The following is a 19958-nucleotide window of genomic DNA, read 5'->3' as shown; positions in this document are numbered from 1 at the left end:
ACAAAGGTTCCCATCAAAGAGAAGCTCACCGTCGTCAAGACATGTGACACAGCCAACCCAATAACGAGGCCGCCCAAGCGGTGGACCTCACTCAGATCGGCCAAACCCAACCTAGCACAAGCACCTCAGCTTGTTCTCCGCAAAGCCATCCTCTCCTCCAACCTCACCTTCCACCGCCCCCTCATCCAATTCTCGTCACACATTCGCCTCGAAGCTCTCCTCAACAGACAACGATCAGCCCGAAGATTCCATCTCCGTCTCCCCCTCTCAAACCATCACAGCACCTCCACCGCCACAATGTCAAACACGCAATCTGAAGACAAGAAGGAGAAGGCCGAAGCTTCACAACAGCCCCAACAACAAAAGCCCACCGTGCTAGAGGAGGACGATGAGTTTGAGGACTTCCCCGTTGATGGTAAGGAGCTCGTTCTTGGCCCTTAGTCTTTGCTATCTTCCCCGCCGTAAGCGTTGGAGGCATCGACAACGGCGATGACGCTGGCGCCAACAGCGCATGGGTTCAAAGACAGTATAGTAAAAGATAGCTGACGGATTGCCTTTTTACTAAACAGACTGGCCCGAGAACGAAACCGAGCAGGCGTCCGGCTCAACGAACGGGAACAACGTGCACCTGTGGGAGGAGAGCTGGGATGACGACGATGCCGCCGAGGACTTTTCGAAGCAGTTGAAGTGCGTTTCTTACCTTTCCCCTTATCAATTCCTTCTGCTTTTTGCCTGCACTGGCTCCTTACAAGGAGTTCCCTCTGGTGCTCGATATACATTACCCAGTGGTACCTTTGTGCATAACGTTGCTAACCATATTCACCAACCATAGGGAAGAACTCAAGAAAGTCGAGGCCTCCAACTGATAGCCCGGTTACAATCAAATAAGTCACAAGCAAATAATACAATCAACGATATACTTCACTAGCTCAGTTTCTTCCTTCCGGGGCCGGATACACTTTACGTACACAGCCGAAGCGAAGGCGCGAATAATACAGTACACGCCGATGATTATCTCGTTCACGGTTACTAGTCGGTCGGATTGGTTAACTCGCTACATATTCTACGAGTCAGGTATCTAAAGCTACGCTCTACTCTTAAGGTCGCCAGTCTAGTTATTGCGTAGGATAAGCGATTTCACTGACATCACTCTATACTATTTACAGGACTAAGGCTGTATCATGAGCTATATATGCTAAGGCTTCAAACTATGTAAATAGAAAACAGGTTATGTAGTCGATACAAAAGAGCCGTCACAGTTTAGGAACCGTAGCTGCATTATGAAGCGAATTAGAACCTCGCATAGAAGAGATATAACATAAATAAGATGGTAGGTCTCGAATTTATTATTTAACGTCATGGTACATTACATTCATCACAGAGGTCAAAATCCCATCAGAGAAGGTAGATATGACTTTTGTATATCCCCCAAACTGGCCTCCGACAGAGAGAAGGATCCCGTTTACATTGGTTTACTTACTTTTTCCTGAGAGAGCAGCGACACCAGGAAGGGTCTTGCCCTCGAGCAGCTCTAGTGAAGCACCACCACCAGTTGAGACGTGGCTGAGCTTGTCCTCAGCGCCGTACTTGGCAGCAACGGTAGCGGTGTCACCACCACCGATGATAACGATGGAGCCCTCCTTGGCGGCAGCAATGGTAGCGTCAAGGGTAGCCTTGGTTCCCGAGGCGAACTTCTCAATCTCAAAGACACCAGCGGGGCCGTTCCAGAGGATGGTCTTGGACTCGGCGATGACCTCCTTGTAGGACTCGACGGTCTTCTCGCCGACGTCGAGACCGAGCCAGCCGTCGGGGATACCCTTCTCATCGGTGGCGTAGCCAACTTCGGCATCGTCGCCGAACTTGTTGCCCGTCACGTAGTCGACGGGCAGGATGACCTTGACGTTGTTCTTCTTGGCCTTCTCGATGACGTCGCCGACAATCTCGCTACCGGCCTTGTCGAAGAGACTGCCACCAATGTTGACGCCGTCGAGGGTCTTCTTGAAGGTGAAGGCCATGCCGCCGGTGATGATCAGGCTGTCGATCTTGGGGAGGAGGTTGTCGATGAGCTGGATCTTGTCAGAGACCTTGGAGCCTCCGAGGATGGCGAGGAAGGGGCGCTGGGGGTTCTCGAGGGCCTTGGCGAAGTATTCGAGCTCCTTCTTCATGAGGAATCCGGAGGCCTTTTCGGGGAGGTCGACACCGACCATGGAGCTGTGGGCACGGTGAGCGGTTCCGAAGGCGTCGTCTATTAACAATCAGCATGCTGTTGCATCCTCTGCAGAAGTCATTGGTGCTCACTAATGTAAACATCACCGAGAGCAGTCAGTCCCTTGCGGAACTCCTCAACCTTGGCCTTGTCGGCCTTGACCTTGTTGCCCTCAGCATCCTTGTAGCTTCCCTCCTCCTCAGCGTGGAAGCGCAGGTTCTCAAGAAGAATGACCTGGCCGCCGGAGGCCTTGTTGACGGTCTCCTCGACCTCCTTGCCGACGCAGTCCTCGGTGAAAATGACATCGCGGCCGAGCAGCTCCTTGAGCTTTGGCACCACAGGCTTCAGGCTGTACTTGGGGTTGACCTTTCCGTCGGGACGGCCGAGGTGGGACATGAGGATGACAGCCTTGGCGCCTTGTTCAATGGCATACTTGATGGTAGGCAGAGCACCGACGATACGCTGGGGGTTGGTGATTGTGGTGTTGTCCTTCTTGTCGAGGGGGACATTGAAGTCAACCTAGCAGCTCAGACGTTAGAAAGGTTCCCTTAAACAGCTCGAATCAAGCTCAACGTACTCGGATCAGGACACGCTTGTCCTTGAGATCCACATCTGTGATAGAAAGCTTGCTGGTGAGAGACATTGTTGCTATAGCTCGTACTGCGCGAGACAAGATGGGTCAGAGTCAGCAGAGGGAGTGCAAAGGATAAATAGTCCGCGTCAAGTACCTTTGGCAGGAGAAAATGCTGAAACCGTATCACGGTGAGGAGTGGCGGGGTACTGCCATTTGTTTTGGCGGCATGGTGGGGCTGCCCGGTGAGGGAGAAGGAGCGTCGGGCTGTTGCGGGACTGATGTCAACGCCGCGATCGATGACGGAATGCGCCGGGCTTCAGGCAGAACATTGAGCCTGCGCATTCTCGATAGCCTCGGATCGCGCCATACAGATTCATGCGAATCATGTTGCTACTCTCAATGGGGTGATACAATGCCCGTCCCATTTTCGTCCTAGAGGTCCTAGTGCAACATTCCCCGCCTACATTAAGGATTGCAAGCTTCACTTACGTCGTAGATCCGAACGATTGTATTTGCTGTTGTTCTCTTGCGCAGTAGAGCCCATGTTAACCTATAAGCAGACCTTCTTGACCATGCTGAGCCACATGTATAGAACACTGCTGAAAAAAACGCCTAACACCGCCCAAATATGGCAAGTTTTCAGCCCGATTACAACTCCTGGTAAGCATCCAACAGAAGGAGAATAAAGAAACGGAGGACATGCCCGGGATGGAATGGAGCGAATAGCGCCAACCAGTGGTGGTTCCGCGTTCATTGCCATACAAGAGGAAGCCGTTGCCCAGCTACTACCGTGTAGCACGGAGAACTGGGTTAGTGCTTGCCGCAGAGGGCGTGACAACGATGCCGATGCTGTTTATAGCTCGTGCCAACTACATTGACTCGTCCTCGGCAGAATTTGTAAGAGAAAGGTATGCAGTCCAGGCAATACCGACTGAGGAAACGAATGGCTGCAGCGGGAATTAGCCATCAAAGAGCAAAACTCCGGGTATACCACTTACGATTTGGAATTGGATGGGAACCACTCTGAAGTTGAGAATCTGGACCGCGGGCCAGAGGACGAAGTTGGCCTTGAGCGTCGGCAAGTAGACGTCCTGAAGTTTGCGAGTCAAGGCACGTCTTCCACCACCCTCGGCGACCGTCATGAACGTGAAAAAGCACACCAATCCTGCAGCCTATTAGAAAGCATACTCCGCAAAAACAGGGCGGGCGGACATACCGAAAGGAGCGAACATGAGCTGGTCGAAAGCAACCCGTTTCAGTGCAGAAAAGGTTGGGTTCTTTTTGGCGAGCGGAAACGTCCTCGATAGGAAGCCGAACCACTTGAACTGGATCGGAGCCATGAAGAAACCGTACGCCATGAACCGTGTAAGACGCTCGAAGTCAAAGGAAGAGGGCATGTGCTTCGCATGCCCCAGTTCTCCCAGAGCCGGCGGCTTCTCCTTGTGAAGGTCTTGGAACTCGATCGACATTAAATCATCGGTTCTTCCGGTTCGAGACCTAAAGGCAGTGATCAACTGTGCAACGGTGTCCGCAACTCCACCAAGGATCTATACACGCATTAGTCAAGCGGTTCCGAGAGAGAAGGTGTATGTCGAGACTTCGCACGGCACACGGTCGTCACTTCGCAAAACTTTCCGCGCTTGAGGTTCAAAGAAGCGGCCATCATCGGTCTGGGCATGGAAATGAAGAACCGCGCGATGCGCCAGTAAACTAACGCCTCCTCTCCGTGATCAGTCCGCTTCGCTCGATCGTGGCCACTCCGTGGAGCAGCAGCGCGGAACCAGAAGGCAAAGTGTCGCAAGCTGAACCGTGTGGCCGTGTCAACTCTCGAGGGCGAAAGATATCCTTACCGCGTTGGTGACCATGGTCGTGAGAACCGGCTTCTCCGCATAGTAGGAGTTGAACTTTGCCGCCAACCGCGTAGCCGCCGCCATCTCGATAAGGAAAATGATAGTGTGAAGTAAAGGCTAAATATGAAATGACATCCGATCAGTACAGTTAATCTCGACGGCACGGTCGCGAGGTACTAGGTAAGGTCCAGAAAGGGGCGAAAATGGGCGACTCCAAAAAGGTGGCACACGACATACCAGGCGACCGTAGATATATCTCCGATTCAGTCCATCCAAAACTCTGCGAGGGGATCCGGAAAACATTATGAAGGAAGCTTGGAGACGGCGACAGGAAGGAGGCTAATAATAAATGTGGAGGAGATGATGAACGAAGGCGAGCTCGAAAGAACCGGTCGGCGCCAGTATGACGCAAATCCAAGTTCAGGACAAGAAAATGATGAGCGACTAAGTGGATTGCCTGGCAAGAGACTGACCCAGCCTGCTGGAGCCCCCGAGCGGATTAAAGATAGGGAACAGTGGGTTTTGTGTAATTGATAAGGAGCAATTGTCGAACCGATGAGGCACTCTCTTATTTAGCTTGGAGTGAGTGTCGAGAATCGAGATGCGCCGGGGTCTGGAGAAAGAGTTGGTCTTTTAAGAGTGCGTGACTTGACCCCTCCCACCACAAGGCTCAGTCGAGTCCAAAGACGATCCGCCGTTCATCCACCAGCGCCTCCAACGCCGGGCGCTTGGCTTGCTCTGCCACCATTTCTCCACTATTATTGATTTGACAGCGTCAACGATTTTCTCGACCACTTACTCCAGAGGTATACACTATTTTCTCACTCTTATTCATCTTTGTCAATCATGTTTCAGGCAGAACTGGACGACTATTGTTAGCAGCCTGCAAACAGCTCGATTCACTTGATGATGGACGCCCAGACTCCTCCCGAGTCGCATCCTCCTTACCACCTAGCATATCTCCTAAACCGTGCTTTGGAATAGGCGCCTGGTACAAGGCAGCCTCATCCTTTGTCGTTGGAGTTTTCAGTAAAAGAGTACATGTAGTAGCAATATTGCCTCGCGAAAGTGCTCTTCGACGCTGCAGTCGGTTCGATTGTAAGGTATACAAGTTGCTTCGTTGATGTAGCAAAATATATAAATTCGCATAAAGTTTATCACGTCGATCCATTACATCTGACACCAAGTTCGAACTTTAGCCATAAACAATTTGCGCATTATTCTAGAAAACCGTCACTAGATAATACTACATGAACTATACATTCTGCCCTAGGCACAAAATATCCGGGAGATCCCTGATATCAGTCGTTTCACCACTATTGGCGTCTATTAGGCGCACGGATTCAAGCCGAAGAGATCCTACTACAAGCGGGAGGAACTTCAATTCGGTGGCGAAACAAGTGCCGGGAGACAATGGGCTGAAGAACAAAGTTAGCTTTTCCCAGGGGCTCACAACTGGGGAAGAAAAACTGACCCAACACGAACGTCAGTGCTCAGACAGACCAGATCTGCGTCCTGACCAGCCACGTTTTTCTGCATAGCATGAACGATGTTGTCGTCCGTCACGGCCTCCGCGACTTGATCACTCCTGCGGTTTGATATCGACGAGGATGACGGACGGGCCACGTGCCCCTTCGCATTTGATGCTTTCCGCCTTGGAATAGCAATCATTGCGAATTTGCGAGGGGTGGAAGAGCGATTGACAATGAAGACGTTCCAGGAAAACGGCTTCCCAACCTCCACGCTTGACGGACCCGAAAAGGACATGGTTACACCTAGATCTGTGGCCGAATACGCCCGCTCTCGTAAGGAAGTTCTGTTGGCCTGAATGCCACCGGCTGTACTGGCCTGACCAGGTAATGTTGAGAGACTTGTAGGACGGTTGGCCCGTTGTAGAGCCTGGCTCGGACCACCGAAAGTTGGGTTAAGGGCTAGCGAGAAATCGATATTGGTTGTCCATTGCATCACGATCCGAGGATTGCAGTTGTCTGAAACCTTGATCACCGCTTCTAGCGAGATCTCTAGTATACCAACCATTGCAGTTGTCGAAGGATTCGAATCAGGTCCATAGTCCGGCGTTAATTTGTATATTAATGTGATATCATCCCGTGGCTGACACGTAACGGGCGGAACAAGTCCCGGGCCACTCGTAAGGAGCTCGATTGATCCATTTGACAGTCGAAGATCTGCCTTATCGAACACCACTTCGGACTTCAAGAAGGGCGTGACCTCGAAATCGAGATTCGCGATAGTTGTTGGCCGGCTGGAGAATGAATTCAACCTAGAATATCGAATTCTAGCGCTAGCAGCAGGAACTATACGCATCGGGTGTCCTGATTCTTGTAGGACGTTGTATATAGGATCTTCGCTATATTTTGCAGGGACGACACGTAACAGCCTAGAGGCAGGAAGGAAAGGGTCATTTTGACTGAAGGCGGGATCTGCTGAAAGAGGTTGTAGGACGTTGGTCGAAGCGGGAATCAGGGATGGTAGGTATACATCTTCACGAGAGTTGTGCTGTCGAGTTTCGGCTGGGTTAAGGCTAGCAGAGGCGATGAAGATCACGGAAGGGTGTTGGATGCGAATGCGAGGACGCTCTAGACAGGCATTGTTAGTCTTAAATCTAGATCGGCGGGGTTATAGTCTATACTGAGGAAAGTCTCAATGCTCCAGATAACATATACATGGTTTCCGTCTCCTGATTCTCCCTCGAACTCATTCACAACCACTAGAGGATCGGCGCGTGCATCAACAGCCCCTGAGAAGATAAGATCGCGGGTTGGGGTTGGGTTTTCGGCAACGGCTTCGGCAGGATCAATTGCAAACGCATCGAGTCGTATTTCGAGGTTTTGAAGATGGGCTTTCAAGCTGTTCTGAGAACAATTGGCAAGCCTCAGCACAATGCGGACTGCGCAGAATTCATCTATATCACACTACATATGAGTAAGAGACAACGCTCGGTAAGAATAGCATATATTAGCTTACCGAAGAATAGCAATGATCGCTGGGGTATATATGAAAGCACAGAGGGGAGGTCGTCTGCACCCTCTTCGAGCGCCGAAGTCAGCGCTGCTTCGAGATCAATGTCCGATGCATGTGGGACAACTGTGTCAAGAACGGCATGCCTCAGAAACTCCCCGGGGACATCAAGACCAGACATATCGAGACAAGCAGTCGCATGCCCATCAAGTCTCTGCTGCCAAAAGGAATTTGCGCACTGCCCACTCCGATGTTGTAGTCTGTACGGGGTAATCGTGGGAAAGGCACAATGCAAACAAGACAAACTCAGGCTTTTGGGGAGCTTCTCGCGACGGTTCAATTTTCCCCGAAAACCATTGAGCAGGAAGCGGAGCAGCACCAACCGCCAACCTCGGAAGCTCTTTGCAGTACTCGAAATGAATCCTATGAATGGACCTGGTGGTCCTGCCGCGCTATGGCAGGAGGCCCGCAATGCCGAAGGGAGGGTCTACTACTACAACGTTCAGACGAAAGCGACGCAATGGGCGAAACCCGTTGAATTGATGACGCCTGTAGAGGTTGGTGATATACTTGTGCTATAGCTTATTGGCTTTACTGACTCTATTCGCGCTACAGCGGGCATTGGCAAACCAACCGTTCAAGGAATATACTGCTGAAGGTGGACGAAAGTACTGGTACAACACCGAGACCAAGCAGAGCACGTGGGAAATGCCGGAGGTATACAAGAATGCCCTGGCACAGGCGCAGGCTCAAGCACCACAGCCCCCAGCTGCCGCGTAAGTTGATTGCGCTATATCCGGCTAGCATTTGCTCTACTGACAGTTCCGTGCGTAGGGCACCGACCTTTGTTGCTGGCGGAGTCAGCTCTCTCACCCCCTATTCCCAATCGCGTGATCGCGACGACTATGATCGAGGATTTGGCGACCGACGGGGAGGATTTGGCGCTGAAGCTAATGGAATCGCGGCTGGCTCCATGCTGGGGACCACACAAGACCCTGAATATGGATCGCTGGAAGAAGCCGAGGGAGCTTTCATGAAGATGCTCAAGCGCCACAATGTCCAGCCCGACTGGACATGGGAACAAACAATGCGCGAGACTATCAAGGACCCCCAATACCGCGCTCTCAAAGACCCTAGAGACCGCAAGGCAGCTTTCGAGAAATACGCGGTCGAGGTTCGCATGCAGGAAAAAGACCGGGCGAAAGAGAGATTCGCTAAGCTCAGAGCAGATTTCAATACTATGTTGAAACGGCACCCTGAAATCAAGCATTACAGCCGGTGGAAGACTATCCGACCCATCATCGAAGGCGAGACTATCTTCAGGTCAACCGACGATGAGAATGAGCGGCGACAATTATTCGATGAATACATTATGGAGCTCAAGAATGAGCATATGGAACAGGAAGCCGTTGTACGCAAGGCTGCCATGGACGACCTAGTGACTATCCTGAAGTCATTGAACCTTGAACCGTACACCCGCTGGGCTGAGGCTCATGCCATCATCCGGTCTAATGAAAGAGTTCAAAATGAGGATAAATTCAAAACCCTCAGCAAGTCTGACATTTTGACCGCGTTTGAAAACCACATCAAATCCCTTGAACGCGCTTTCAACGATGCTCGCCAACAGCAGAAGGCGGCAAAGGCAAGAAAGGAACGCCATGCTCGTGAGCAGTTTGTTGACCTTCTCAGCGAATTAAGATCAAAGGGTGTTATCAAGGCTGGCACCAAGTGGATGAACATCTATCCAGTTATTCGTGAGGATCCACGCTACCTTGGGATCCTAGGAAACTCAGGCTCGTCTCCTTTGGATCTTTTCTGGGACGTGCTAGAGGAGGAAGAGCGGTCTCTTCGTGGACCAAGAAATGATGTTTTGGATGTTCTTGACGTGAGTATCCCGAGCATCAGAACGCTGCATAGTCTAACAATTCTTCAGGATAAACGATTTGACGTTACTTCGAAGACTACTTTCGAAGAGTTCAACTCAATTGTGCTTTCTGACCGCCGGACGTCGAATATTGACCCTGAGATCCTCCAGGTTATATTCCAGCGCATCCAGGAGAAGGCCTTGAGAAGAAACGAAGAGGAAAAGCATGCCGCAGATCGCCATGAAAGACGGGGTATCGACGCCTTGCGCTCTCGCATGAAGCGCCTTGATCCGCCTCTCCGCTCCTCCGACACTTGGGAGCAAGTAAAACCTAGGCTCGAGAAATACGAAGAATACAAGGCCCTCGAAACGGACGAGCTGCGCCAAACCGCATTCGACAAGGTCATCCGCCGCCTAAAGGAGAAGGAAGAGGACGCCGAGAGGGACCGCGAATCCCGCGATAGAGACCGCGGTAGCCGCCGCGACCACCACCAAGACCGCGATCGAGACCGAGACCGAGAACGCGACCGTGACCGTGACCACCGCAGCGGCCTCTCATACCGAGGCGAGCGCCGCGGAACCTCCGGCCGCCAAAGCCGCACACCGGAACCAGACGCCTACGAAGCAGACCGCCGCAAGGCTCAAGCCGACCGCGAGCGGTCCTACCGCAAGAACGCCAGCGGCCTATCCCCCGTTCGCGAAAGATGGGACGACCGCGACCGTGACCGTGAGCGAGACCGCCGGGATCGTGACCGCGAGAGGAGCTCCCGCTCGCTTAGCCACTACGAGCGCGAGCGCCGCGATCGCGAGGAGGAGAGGGAGCGTCTCTACAGGACCCGGGGCGACCCACGCGGTAGCCGTGACGAGCTGGACTACGGTGGTGACATGCGCAGCACAGTCAGTACCGACCGTAGGCGGAGACGTGATAGCGACACGGAAAGCGTGGCTAGCCGCTCGGCGAAACGCCATAGGCGTGATAGCCGTGATCGCAGCAAGGGTGCGAGGAGGGATAGGGACCGCCGTGAGCGAACGCCTGCTGCTGCTGCTGCTGCTGCTACTGCCACTGCGGAGGAAGCGAAGAAGGAGGAGAAGGCTGTGCACTCTGGTAGCGAGGAGGGGGAGATTGAAGAAGATTAGACGTGGTTCGTCGCTCTGGAAGACCTGGGTTGTACTGCCACAGGACCTAAATTCTGCCCGCATCTATAGTGATTCAACCATCTAATGAACCATGTACTACAGCTTACGTTCTTCCTCTTCCCGGTTCGCACTTATTAGCAAGCACTGAATTTCAGGTTGATAGCTTCCAAACGTTTCAAAGGAGTGTGATTTTTGACAATACTCTACTAATGGTAGGCTAAAAAGGATCGCAACTATGTACCTGGGTACTGCTGCTCTTTACTTACACTGTAAAACAAGGCAGGTCTGCCTGGCACCAGACCGCCGATGCGATCTCGTGCGTCGCAGCTTGAGTATAGTAGAAAAGAAAACTAAATAGAAGAACTTTTTGAAAAGGCTCAACTCCGATACGGTATCAATCATGCCAACCAAGGAAAGAGATATAATTAAAGAAAACCGTTACCCATGCAAAAGACCCAGCCCTTAAGAAAAACGGAAACGAAATGCCCAGGTCTTCAGCTCGTAGCATCATGAAAACCATATATGATACCTATATGTTCAAAAAGGAAGAAAGAATTGTCGCTTGATATAGGCGTCTGCGAAGGGCGTTAAGAGCGGATGACGACGGGCGATGGTAGGCATCTTTCCTTGGCGTTTGGAGCTGAGGAAAGAATGGTTCAGCCATCTACTCCGTAGAAGTAGGTGTCTGCCATCTCTATCCTCTACATTGAGCCATGGGTTGCTGCGCCGATCTCGTCCTCTTCGTCATCCTCGTCCGACGCTCCCTCCGCATCGCCGCAAAGCTCAACGCCACGACTGACAAGTCGTTTAGTTTGAGCTGCCGAGGCCTTGGTAACGCCGTAGAACGCCCCTAATCGAAGGATTCTCCTATGCCTGCGCCGCCGATGCTGCCGCTGGTCGGAGTCGCGGCCATCACGTTTGTGAGGGACACGATCATGGTTCTTTGGAATGCCCTCTTCATTTCTCTTCCTCCAAGAAGAACTGAAAAACGACGTGTTAGTACGGATTGTCTTCACCGCATTGATTGTTCTTGGGATACTTACGAAGTTTCCGGCCAACTTCTGCTCCTGGTCCATCTGACTGTTGTACTTGTTGATACGAGGACGGTAACTGTTGGGGTCACGACGGAAGGTGACGTCGAGGTTGCGCAAGAAGGTGTTGCATCCGGTAACCAAGGACTCGGGAGTGTTGGCGTGAGCATCAACAGATGGCTTACCGTCGAACACGATAACGCGGTCAGCAAGATAAGTAGCCATGATGAAATCGTGCTCGACGATGAAGGCGGTCTTCTTGGTGTGCATGATGAAACGCTTGATGACCTTGGCTGCCACGATACGCTGTTCGGAGTCAAGATAAGCACTGGGCTCGTCAATCAGGTAGATATCAGCAGGCATTCCAAGAGCCAGGACAATGGCGACACGCTGCAATTCACCACCAGACAGGTTCTGGACCTCCTGGTCAATGAAATCGTCGATCTTGAGAGGCTTGTACACGTCGGTCTGGAACTGAGGCGACAGGAAAGCAGCCTTGATCTTCTTGAAGAAGAGCTGGCGAACAGTTCCCTGGAATTTGGGGGTAATTTTCTGAGGCTTCATGCTGATGTTCATGCGAGGAATAGAGGCATTTCCATCAGGCTTCTCGGCACCAGCAAGCATCTTGCAGAATGTAGTCTTTCCAGTTCCGTTTTCTCCCATCATGACAATGATCTCGGAATCCGTGAAGTCACCGGCGTCAATCTTGAGGTGGAAGTTGCCAAGGGTCTTCTCCATAGCTGGATAACGGAATGCGCGGGCCTTGTCGATAATGAAATCGTCTCCAGCTTCAGCAAGACGGAAAGTAAGTGATTCCTCCCGGAATCGAAGGTTCTCAGTGGGGATGTGTCCGTCCAAGAAGATGTTGATACCTTCACGCACTGAAGATGGGAGGGTCACGACACCGTAAACTGCGGGCTTTCCGTAAAGAACGCAAACGAAATCGGAAAGATAGTCGAGAACCGACAAGTCGTGCTCGACAACGATAACATAGTCGTCGGGGCGTAGAAGGTCACGGATCGAGCGGGCAGCGGCAAGACGCTGCTTGACATCGAGATATGAGGAAGGCTCGTCAAACATGTAGCTTTTTAATCATTAGCATTGAAACACTCCACTCCGCCCAACGAGCGTCACTTACACATCAGCCTTCTGGACGCAGACTAGACCAATGGCAAATCGCTGAAGCTCTCCTCCGGAGAGGTGATCGATATCACGGTTTTGAACCTGCCTAAGCTCTGCAATGAAAAGTTAATAGGCGCTCCCGATTGGAAAATAGAGCAAAACGTACCAAGATCATCCAAGATTGACTCCATGTTGTCCATTTGAGCGCGCGCTTTGAGGAGGTCTCCAACATTCTTGGTAGGACCCTTAACAGCTCGGGGGATCTGGTCAACATATTGAGGCTTGACGACAGCCTTCAGATCATCTTCCAACACCTTCGTGAAGTAGTCTATGGAAATTAGAACAAAAAAGTCTCAGCTGCGGTCGATTAAACTTACTCTGCAGTTCGGAACCACGGAAGTAGCGGAGGATCTCTTCCCAGTCTGGAGGGTTGTCATAACGTCCAAGGTTGGGCTTCAGCTTGCCGCTAAGAATCTTCAATGCGGTACTCTTTCCAATACCGTTTGTTCCAACCAGACCTAGAACCTGACCGGGGCGGGGCATCGGAAGACGGTGAAGCTTGAAGCTGTTGGCGGAATAACGGTGGGTGACCTGGCTCTCCAAGTTGGTCGGCAAATTGATAATATGGATCGCACCGAAAGGACATTTCTTCGGACAGATACCACAACCGATACAGAGGCGCTCAGAGATGAAAGCGATCTTTGATTCCGGGGTGACTTCGATGCAAAGTTTTCCGGTACGGACAACAGGGCAGGACTTTTTGCATTCTTGACGGCATTTCTGGTTTAGGCCAACATAGCGTTAGATGGGCGCTTCCAAAAGACAAATCAAGTAGGACGAGTTCCGCTCACCTTCGGCTTGCACTGTAGCAGACGCGTGTATATGAGTATGACGTTCAGTTATTGTTAGCGGGGCAGCCGAGACTCACTTTGTCACTGCTGACAATGGCAATTCTAGATGCAAACGAGAGATTAGCTAAAGCAACAATCTGAGCGTCTGCGATTATCGTACCTGGTAAGTTTGTCGGACATGATGCCTGGTGGTTACGGTCAACCAAAGACGCGAGAGCAGATATATTCCGAACAAGAGATGGCAGAACGATGACGACAGAGGCGGATGAGAATACCGACGAGAAAGCCTAGTCTGCGACGACTGTGCTGGGCAGAAGTAGACGATGACGGGATTCCGCAGCAGCCACCGAGTTCGAGAGGAAAGGAGACGTTGCGTGGATTCGTCGAGGAGGAGGGGCTCTCAAGACAGAAATCTATGCCAGGCACTATTGTGGGCACTTCTTCGTGCCTGAGGCATAAAAGCTGCTGCGGTGCATTATTTCGAGCGAATGTGATTGGATGAGTGCCCGACATTTGAAGGACTTTCTGGAGGCATATTGATCCGAGCCGGAGATCACGTGCGTAGCATCCGCCACTAACACCGAAAAAGGCTCGCTTGCCAAAACACTAAGCCGGACAAGGCCTGGTGGAAAGTTGCAGCCTGACGGCTCAGGCCTCAAGTCAATCCCTTCGCTGTGACTCGCCCATCCCCCAGCCGGACGTACAACTCTTCCCTCTCTAACACTCCCTCCATCATATTCTCAGCGCTCCCATCATTCCTTTGCTGCTCTCCACCGTCTCATCCATCCACCCCCTCCTCCCTCCCCCACCTTTCTTTTCTGTTTTCACAATTCTCTTTTTTATCTTGCGGTGATTCGGGGTCACCAAGCTATGGATTGTAAGTTTCATATTTTCTTTCCCAATGCTCTGTCGGGCGTGCTCTTGTGCCGTCGCTGGAGTACATCTCTACGGTCTCGACCCACCGGGGATTCAAGAATACCCAGCGATTCTTGGACCCAGGGTTCTCCAGATCTTTTCTAGTCGAGTACCGGCTCTATTTTGCCTACTGGGTTTGATTTTGCCCTTGGTTTTTCTGCTACAGTCGCCGCTTTTCTCCCCAGCCTGTTCCGTCGCGTCTCATCTAACCCATCATCAAAATCATGTCAACGCATCATACCTTTATCTCCTGTTTCATTCTCCTGTCTTTGTAGCTTCTAATCTCTCGGGACTGAGTCGCATACTGCTGCTCTACAGCCCCTTGTGCCTTTCAGCCCTCTCCTAGCCTTTGTTGAGCTCCAATGCTGATGTCTTCCCTCATATATAGCAACTAGCATGGTGATCCCATCTACCTCCGAACCCGCGGTCGTGAGGGCCTTTACAAATGGGTATTCGGCATCCCCTCTTTCCAATACTACCGGCTACAAAGATGAGCTGGCAGCAAATGACGACCAAAGCACGAGATCTCATTCCCCCAGTGACCAGACCGTCACCTCCGAGTCCTCCCCCGAGGCAGACCCCGCAGACGACTCGTATAATACCGATTCTCCCGATGCAGAGGGTGACGATGATGAATCTGTGATGGGAAACAGCGTCAAAGCTAGCAGCCCTTCCATTGCTGAAAACTCTTCCTCCCCCGAACCGTCACATGGCATCAAGCGCAAATCACCGTCTGCCAATGATTCAGATTACATTCGTCAGAATCCTGACTTATATGGACTTCGCCGAAGTGGACGAGCTAGGACGACGCGCCATCTAGCTGAATCTTCTTCAGAGTCAGACTCCGATGACGTGGCACCTCGCGCGAAACGCCGACGCCCTGCCCCTTCACAGTTATCCTCGAAAGCCCCTTCCCGCTCCGCAACACAATCCACTTACTCTGATGAGTCGGATAGTGATGAATACGGAGGCAATCGTGCTCGCGCGAGCAAGGCGAAACGTCGACGACTCTTACAAGCGTCCGCGAACAACGTTCCTTCTCATGCCGAGGTCCGCTTCTCGACAAGAAACGCCGCTCGGGTTTCGAACTACAATGAAGATGACGATGATTCAATGTTCGAAGATGATGCAGACGAGTTAACACCGAATTATTGGGCGACCGCCGTAGAGGATGACCGCCCAGCCGTAGATATCGTGCTCAATCACCGTCCCAAGGCAGATGTCAACCCGAGCGACCCGAACATCGGTCGTCACCAGTTCGAGTTTTACATCAAGTGGCAGGGGAAGTCTCACTATCACGCGACGTGGGAAACAACAGAATCTCTTGCCAACTGTCGCAGCATCCGTCGCGTTGACAATTACGTCCGGAAGGTCCTCGCTGAGGATCTACGCTTGAACTACGATGACGATGTCGCGCCTGAAGATCGGGAGAAATGGAATCTTGACCGCGAGAGAGATGTAGACGCTGTGGAGGATCACAAACACGTGGAACGAGTGATTGGCATGCGCGAAGGGGATGATGGTACAGAATATTTGGTGAAATGGAAACGCCTTTTCTACGACTCTTGTACATGGGAAAGTGAAGAGCTGGTTAGTGAGATTGCTCAACGCGAGGTAGACCGATTCTTAGACCGTTCATCTCGTCCACCCGTCTCAGACAAGACGGAATCTAACCCTGCCACCCGCAAACCGTTCGAACCCATCAAAGGAACGCCAAGCTTCTTGCAAAACGGCCAGCTCAAGGAGTTCCAAGTCAAAGGGGTCAATTTCATGGCCTTCAACTGGGTCAAAAACCGCAATGTTGTTCTCGCCGACGAGATGGGACTGGGGAAAACAGTACAAACTGTCGCCTTCATCAGCTGGCTGCGCCATGTTCGACGCCAACAAGGGCCTTTCGTCGTCGTCGTCCCTCTTTCCACTATGCCGTCCTGGGCTGAAACCTTTGATAACTGGACTCCCGACCTGAACTATGTTGTCTACAACGGAAATGAAGCTGCCCGTAATGTCCTGAAGGAACACGAGCTCATGGTAGATGGCAACCCTCGACGACCCAAGTTCAATGTCCTCTTGACCACATATGAGTATGTTCTGCTGGACTCGGCATTTTTGAGCCAGTTCAAGTGGCAGTTCATGGCAATTGACGAGGCTCATCGACTGAAGAATCGCGATTCGCAACTCTATCTGAAGCTCCTTGAGTTCAGGTCGCCTGCACGCCTTCTAATCACCGGTACCCCCATTCAGAACAACCTGGCTGAATTGTCGGCGCTCCTCGATTTTCTGAACCCCGGTATGGTCGATATCGATGCAGATATGGATTTGAACTCTGATGTCGCCTCTCAGAAGCTGGCGGAATTGACAAAAGCCATTCAACCCTTCATGTTACGCCGGACGAAATCTAAGGTTGAATCGGATCTTCCTCCCAAGACGGAGAAGATCATTCGTGTCGAGCTTTCCGATGTTCAATTGGAGTACTACAAGAACATTCTTACGAAGAACTATGCCGCCCTGAACGAAGGTGCTAAAGGCCAGAAACAATCCCTCTTGAACATCATGATGGAACTGAAGAAAGCAAGTAACCATCCGTTCATGTTCCCCAGTGCTGAAGCCAGAATTCTCGATGGGAGTACACGTCGTGAGGATGTTCTACGAGGCTTGATCACAAGCAGCGGGAAAATGATGCTTCTTGATCAACTCCTGGCCAAGTTGAAGCGGGATGGGCATCGCGTTCTGATTTTCAGTCAGATGGTGAAGATGCTCGATCTTCTAGGGGACTACATGGAGTACCGTGGCTACACCTATCAGCGACTCGACGGCACAATCCCTTCAGCTGCCCGTCGCCTCGCGATCGAACATTACAATGCCCCTGATAGTAGCGATTTTGCTTTCATTCTTTCAACACGAGCCGGTGGTCTCGGTATCAACCTTATGACGGCTGATACCGTCGTTCTCTTCGACTCTGATTGGAACCCGCAAGCTGATCTCCAAGCGATGGCAAGAGCTCACCGTATCGGTCAAACGAGACCTGTGAGCGTATATCGCCTGGTATCCAAGGACACGGTAGAAGAGGAAGTCATAGAGAGAGCGCGCAACAAGCTTCTCCTTGAGTTCATTACAATCCAACGAGGTGTTACCGACAAGGAAGCCTCCGAACTCCAGAACAAAATGACTCGAGGAGGCGTCACGATGGGCGAACCCAATTCCACTGAGGATATCTCACGAATCCTCAAGCGCCGTGGCCAGAGGATGTTTGAACAGACCGGAAACCAGGAGAAGCTTGAGCAGCTCGATATTGATTCAGTTCTCGCCAATGCTGAGTTACATCAGACAGAGCAGGCTGAAGCGATACAAGCGGACGGTGGCGAAGAATTCCTGAAAGCGTTTGATTTCGTGGACATCAAAGTTGACGATCTTAGCTGGGACGACATTATCCCCAAGGAGCAACTTGAGGAGATCAAGGCAGAGGAGAAGCGGAAGGCTGACGAGAAATACCTTGCTGAAGTCATTGAGCAGAACCGACCGCGCAAGCGCAATGCTGCAGGGGATGAACAAGATACCCGAGCAGAGAGGAAAGCCAAGAGACAAGCTCGAGTCCAGGTCAGCATGAATGATGAAGACGACTCGGACTCAGGTGCCCAGGCAGATCCGAAGCGGCCGCTTGTGGAGAAGGAGTATCGCCATCTCCTTCGAGCCTTCCTACGTTATGGCGACATTGATGATCGAGAAGAGGATGTGATTCGCGAAGCCCGTCTACTCGAGCGCGACAGGGAAACCGTCAAAACTGCTCTCCGTGAGATCACGGACAAGGCTGCGGCGCTTGTTCGAGAGGATGTTGAGAGAATGGAGGCCCTCGAGAACGCTGGCAAGGTCCTTACGAAGAAAGAGAGAAAAGCAGTCTTGTTTGATCTACACGGTGTTAAGCGCCTCAATGCTTATACGATTGTCGAGCGTCCGACGGAAATGCGTTTGCTCAAGGAAGCAACACTGGCGGTAACAGACTTTCGGAACTTTCGTATCCCGGAAGCCACAAAAGCCCCTGACTACTCATGCCCATGGGGTGCCAGAGAAGATGGAATGCTGTGTGTTGGTATCTCCCGCCATGGATATGGTGCCTGGACGCAGATTCGGGACGACCCTGACCTGGGACTGGGTGACAAATTCTTCCTGGAAGAACACCGAGTTGAGCGTAAGAACGAGCGCCTGAACGCTGAAGACAAGACTACAAAGTCTCCGGGCGCTGTCCATCTCGTTCGGCGAGCCGATTATCTCCTATCCATTCTAAGAGACAAAGCTAGCAATGGCTCGAATGCTAATGCAAAGCGAGTTGTTGAAAACCACCACCGCAATGCCCGGAAAGCTAACGCGCGGCCGCAAACGAGTGCCAGTGTTTCGGCATCTCCGGCTCCCTCAATCCAGCGCAAGGGCCATCGGGAGCAAGATAGGGCTCGTCAACGGTCTCATACCCACGGCGGTCGAGAGAGCATGGAGCGACATCATACCCCAAATCGTGATTCGCGCGCACGCTCACTTCACGATGGCGAACGCCGGCATCGACCTTCTGATGCTTCGAGTGAGGATGTTCGTCGTCGCAAGAACAGCGAGAATGGCCACTCGGCGAGCAAGGAAGACATGTCGCGTCGTTTCTTCAAGCCTATCCGCGAGGATTTGAAAAAGGTATCCGACGTCACCAAGGACAATTTCCCCAACAAAACCGAACGTGCTTTGGAGCTTCGGCGCCTTCTCAACAAAATTGGAGGCTTCATCAGTCAAAACCTGCGGGGGGAGCAGTCAGATGCTCGCTCCTCCCTTGAGACACGATTATGGTAAGCCTCGCTATATTTTCCTTGCCAGCTTCCACTAATCCCATCAAAAGGAATTACGTCTCGATTCAGTACTGGCCCAATAAAGACGCGGAAGGCACCAAACTCAGGGACATGTACCACAAACTCTCTGAACTCAACAAGAAAGCGGCTGCAGCCAAAGCTTCCTCGAACGGAAACTAGAACCCTTTTCACGGTGCAACAAAAGCCCTGTTTTCGAATCAGTTTAACCACATTTGTTCTCTTACATCTCCTCGATTGTGTTCCTCTTTTACTCCCTACATTATGCATACTTGGGAAAGCATGGCGACGGCGTCTGGTGTGGTCCTTCCTCGGGCACTTACATGAGCCCTCTGCAGCGAGTGGTCTTGATACGATGTTTGCATGAGATAACCCACTTATTTCTTTTCAAAATCTTTTGGCTCCTTGTCTTCTCTTACGCACCTGCTCGCTGCCTGTTTGGAACGGATCAGGTTCAGCTATTATTTTTTTCCACTCATACCACCCACCCACCGCAAATCTAGATTGATCCGCGAGCGAGTGAAGTTGGTCGTTTTCTTCAGCTGGCGTTTTTCTTCAGCTGGCGTTGGTTGGGGTCCGGTTATGTGGGCA

At 51.7% G+C, this 19958-nt stretch overlaps 7 protein-coding genes across 7 annotated transcripts; 3 read left to right on the top strand and 4 right to left on the bottom strand.

The window, feature by feature from the left end:
- Window positions 1–297: 297 nt before the first annotated feature.
- Window positions 298–866, top strand: BJX68DRAFT_262931 (proteasome regulatory particle lid subunit SEM1; the record flags this gene model as incomplete). Its single annotated transcript, XM_071044561.1, has 3 exons — window positions 298–415; window positions 570–687; window positions 833–866. 3 exons carry the CDS (start codon window positions 298–300, stop codon window positions 864–866), a joined length of 270 nt encoding a protein of 89 aa, XP_070903575.1.
- Window positions 867–1323: 457 nt separating this feature from the next.
- pgkA (phosphoglycerate kinase pgkA) lies at window positions 1324–2964 on the bottom strand. The gene is made up of 3 exons (XM_071038892.1): window positions 2784–2964; window positions 2299–2725; window positions 1324–2245 (listed from the first exon to the last, which is right to left on the bottom strand). Exons 1-3 carry the CDS (start codon window positions 2847–2849, stop codon window positions 1473–1475), a joined length of 1266 nt encoding a protein of 421 aa, XP_070903574.1. The 5' UTR covers window positions 2850–2964; the 3' UTR covers window positions 1324–1472.
- Window positions 2965–5276, bottom strand: BJX68DRAFT_228594 (Mpv17/PMP22 family protein). Its single transcript, XM_071038891.1, has 5 exons — window positions 4868–5276; window positions 4631–4747; window positions 3997–4327; window positions 3779–3945; window positions 2965–3727 (listed from the first exon to the last, which is right to left on the bottom strand). Exons 1-5 carry the CDS (start codon window positions 4931–4933, stop codon window positions 3650–3652), a joined length of 759 nt encoding a protein of 252 aa, XP_070903573.1. The 5' UTR covers window positions 4934–5276; the 3' UTR covers window positions 2965–3649.
- Window positions 5277–5824: 548 nt separating this feature from the next.
- BJX68DRAFT_228587 (TRAPP trafficking subunit Trs65 domain-containing protein) lies at window positions 5825–7846 on the bottom strand. The gene is made up of 4 exons (XM_071038890.1): window positions 7616–7846; window positions 7281–7553; window positions 6105–7227; window positions 5825–6048 (listed from the first exon to the last, which is right to left on the bottom strand). The coding sequence occupies exons 1-4, from the start codon at window positions 7788–7790 to the stop codon at window positions 5886–5888; spliced, it is 1734 nt and encodes a 577-aa protein (XP_070903572.1). The 5' UTR covers window positions 7791–7846; the 3' UTR covers window positions 5825–5885.
- A 123-nt stretch (window positions 7847–7969) lies between these two features.
- On the top strand, window positions 7970–10796 carry BJX68DRAFT_228584 (snoRNA-splicing protein PRP40). The gene is made up of 4 exons (XM_071038889.1): window positions 7970–8166; window positions 8225–8385; window positions 8444–9494; window positions 9543–10796. Exons 1-4 carry the CDS (start codon window positions 8026–8028, stop codon window positions 10608–10610), a joined length of 2421 nt encoding a protein of 806 aa, XP_070903571.1. The 5' UTR covers window positions 7970–8025; the 3' UTR covers window positions 10611–10796.
- A 165-nt stretch (window positions 10797–10961) lies between these two features.
- On the bottom strand, window positions 10962–12903 carry BJX68DRAFT_165787 (P-loop containing nucleoside triphosphate hydrolase protein). The gene has a single exon (XM_071036950.1). The coding sequence runs from the start codon at window positions 12719–12721 to the stop codon at window positions 11312–11314; it is 1410 nt and encodes a 469-aa protein (XP_070903570.1). The 5' UTR covers window positions 12722–12903; the 3' UTR covers window positions 10962–11311.
- Window positions 12904–14330: 1427 nt separating this feature from the next.
- Window positions 14331–19610, top strand: BJX68DRAFT_165750 (chromatin-remodeling ATPase CHD1). Its single transcript, XM_071036949.1, has 3 exons — window positions 14331–14491; window positions 14918–19349; window positions 19400–19610. Exons 1-3 carry the CDS (start codon window positions 14485–14487, stop codon window positions 19527–19529), a joined length of 4569 nt encoding a protein of 1522 aa, XP_070903569.1. The 5' UTR covers window positions 14331–14484; the 3' UTR covers window positions 19530–19610.
- The last annotated feature ends 348 nt before the right edge of the window (window positions 19611–19958 follow it).

This window comes from Aspergillus pseudodeflectus, assembly GCF_044049435.1.
Source record: "Aspergillus pseudodeflectus strain CBS 756.74 chromosome Unknown BJX68scaffold_5, whole genome shotgun sequence".
NCBI lineage: Eukaryota > Fungi > Ascomycota > Eurotiomycetes > Eurotiales > Aspergillaceae > Aspergillus > Aspergillus pseudodeflectus.
The sequence above is the reverse complement of the archived record's forward strand: the minus strand, read 5'-3'. Positions and strand labels throughout refer to the sequence as shown.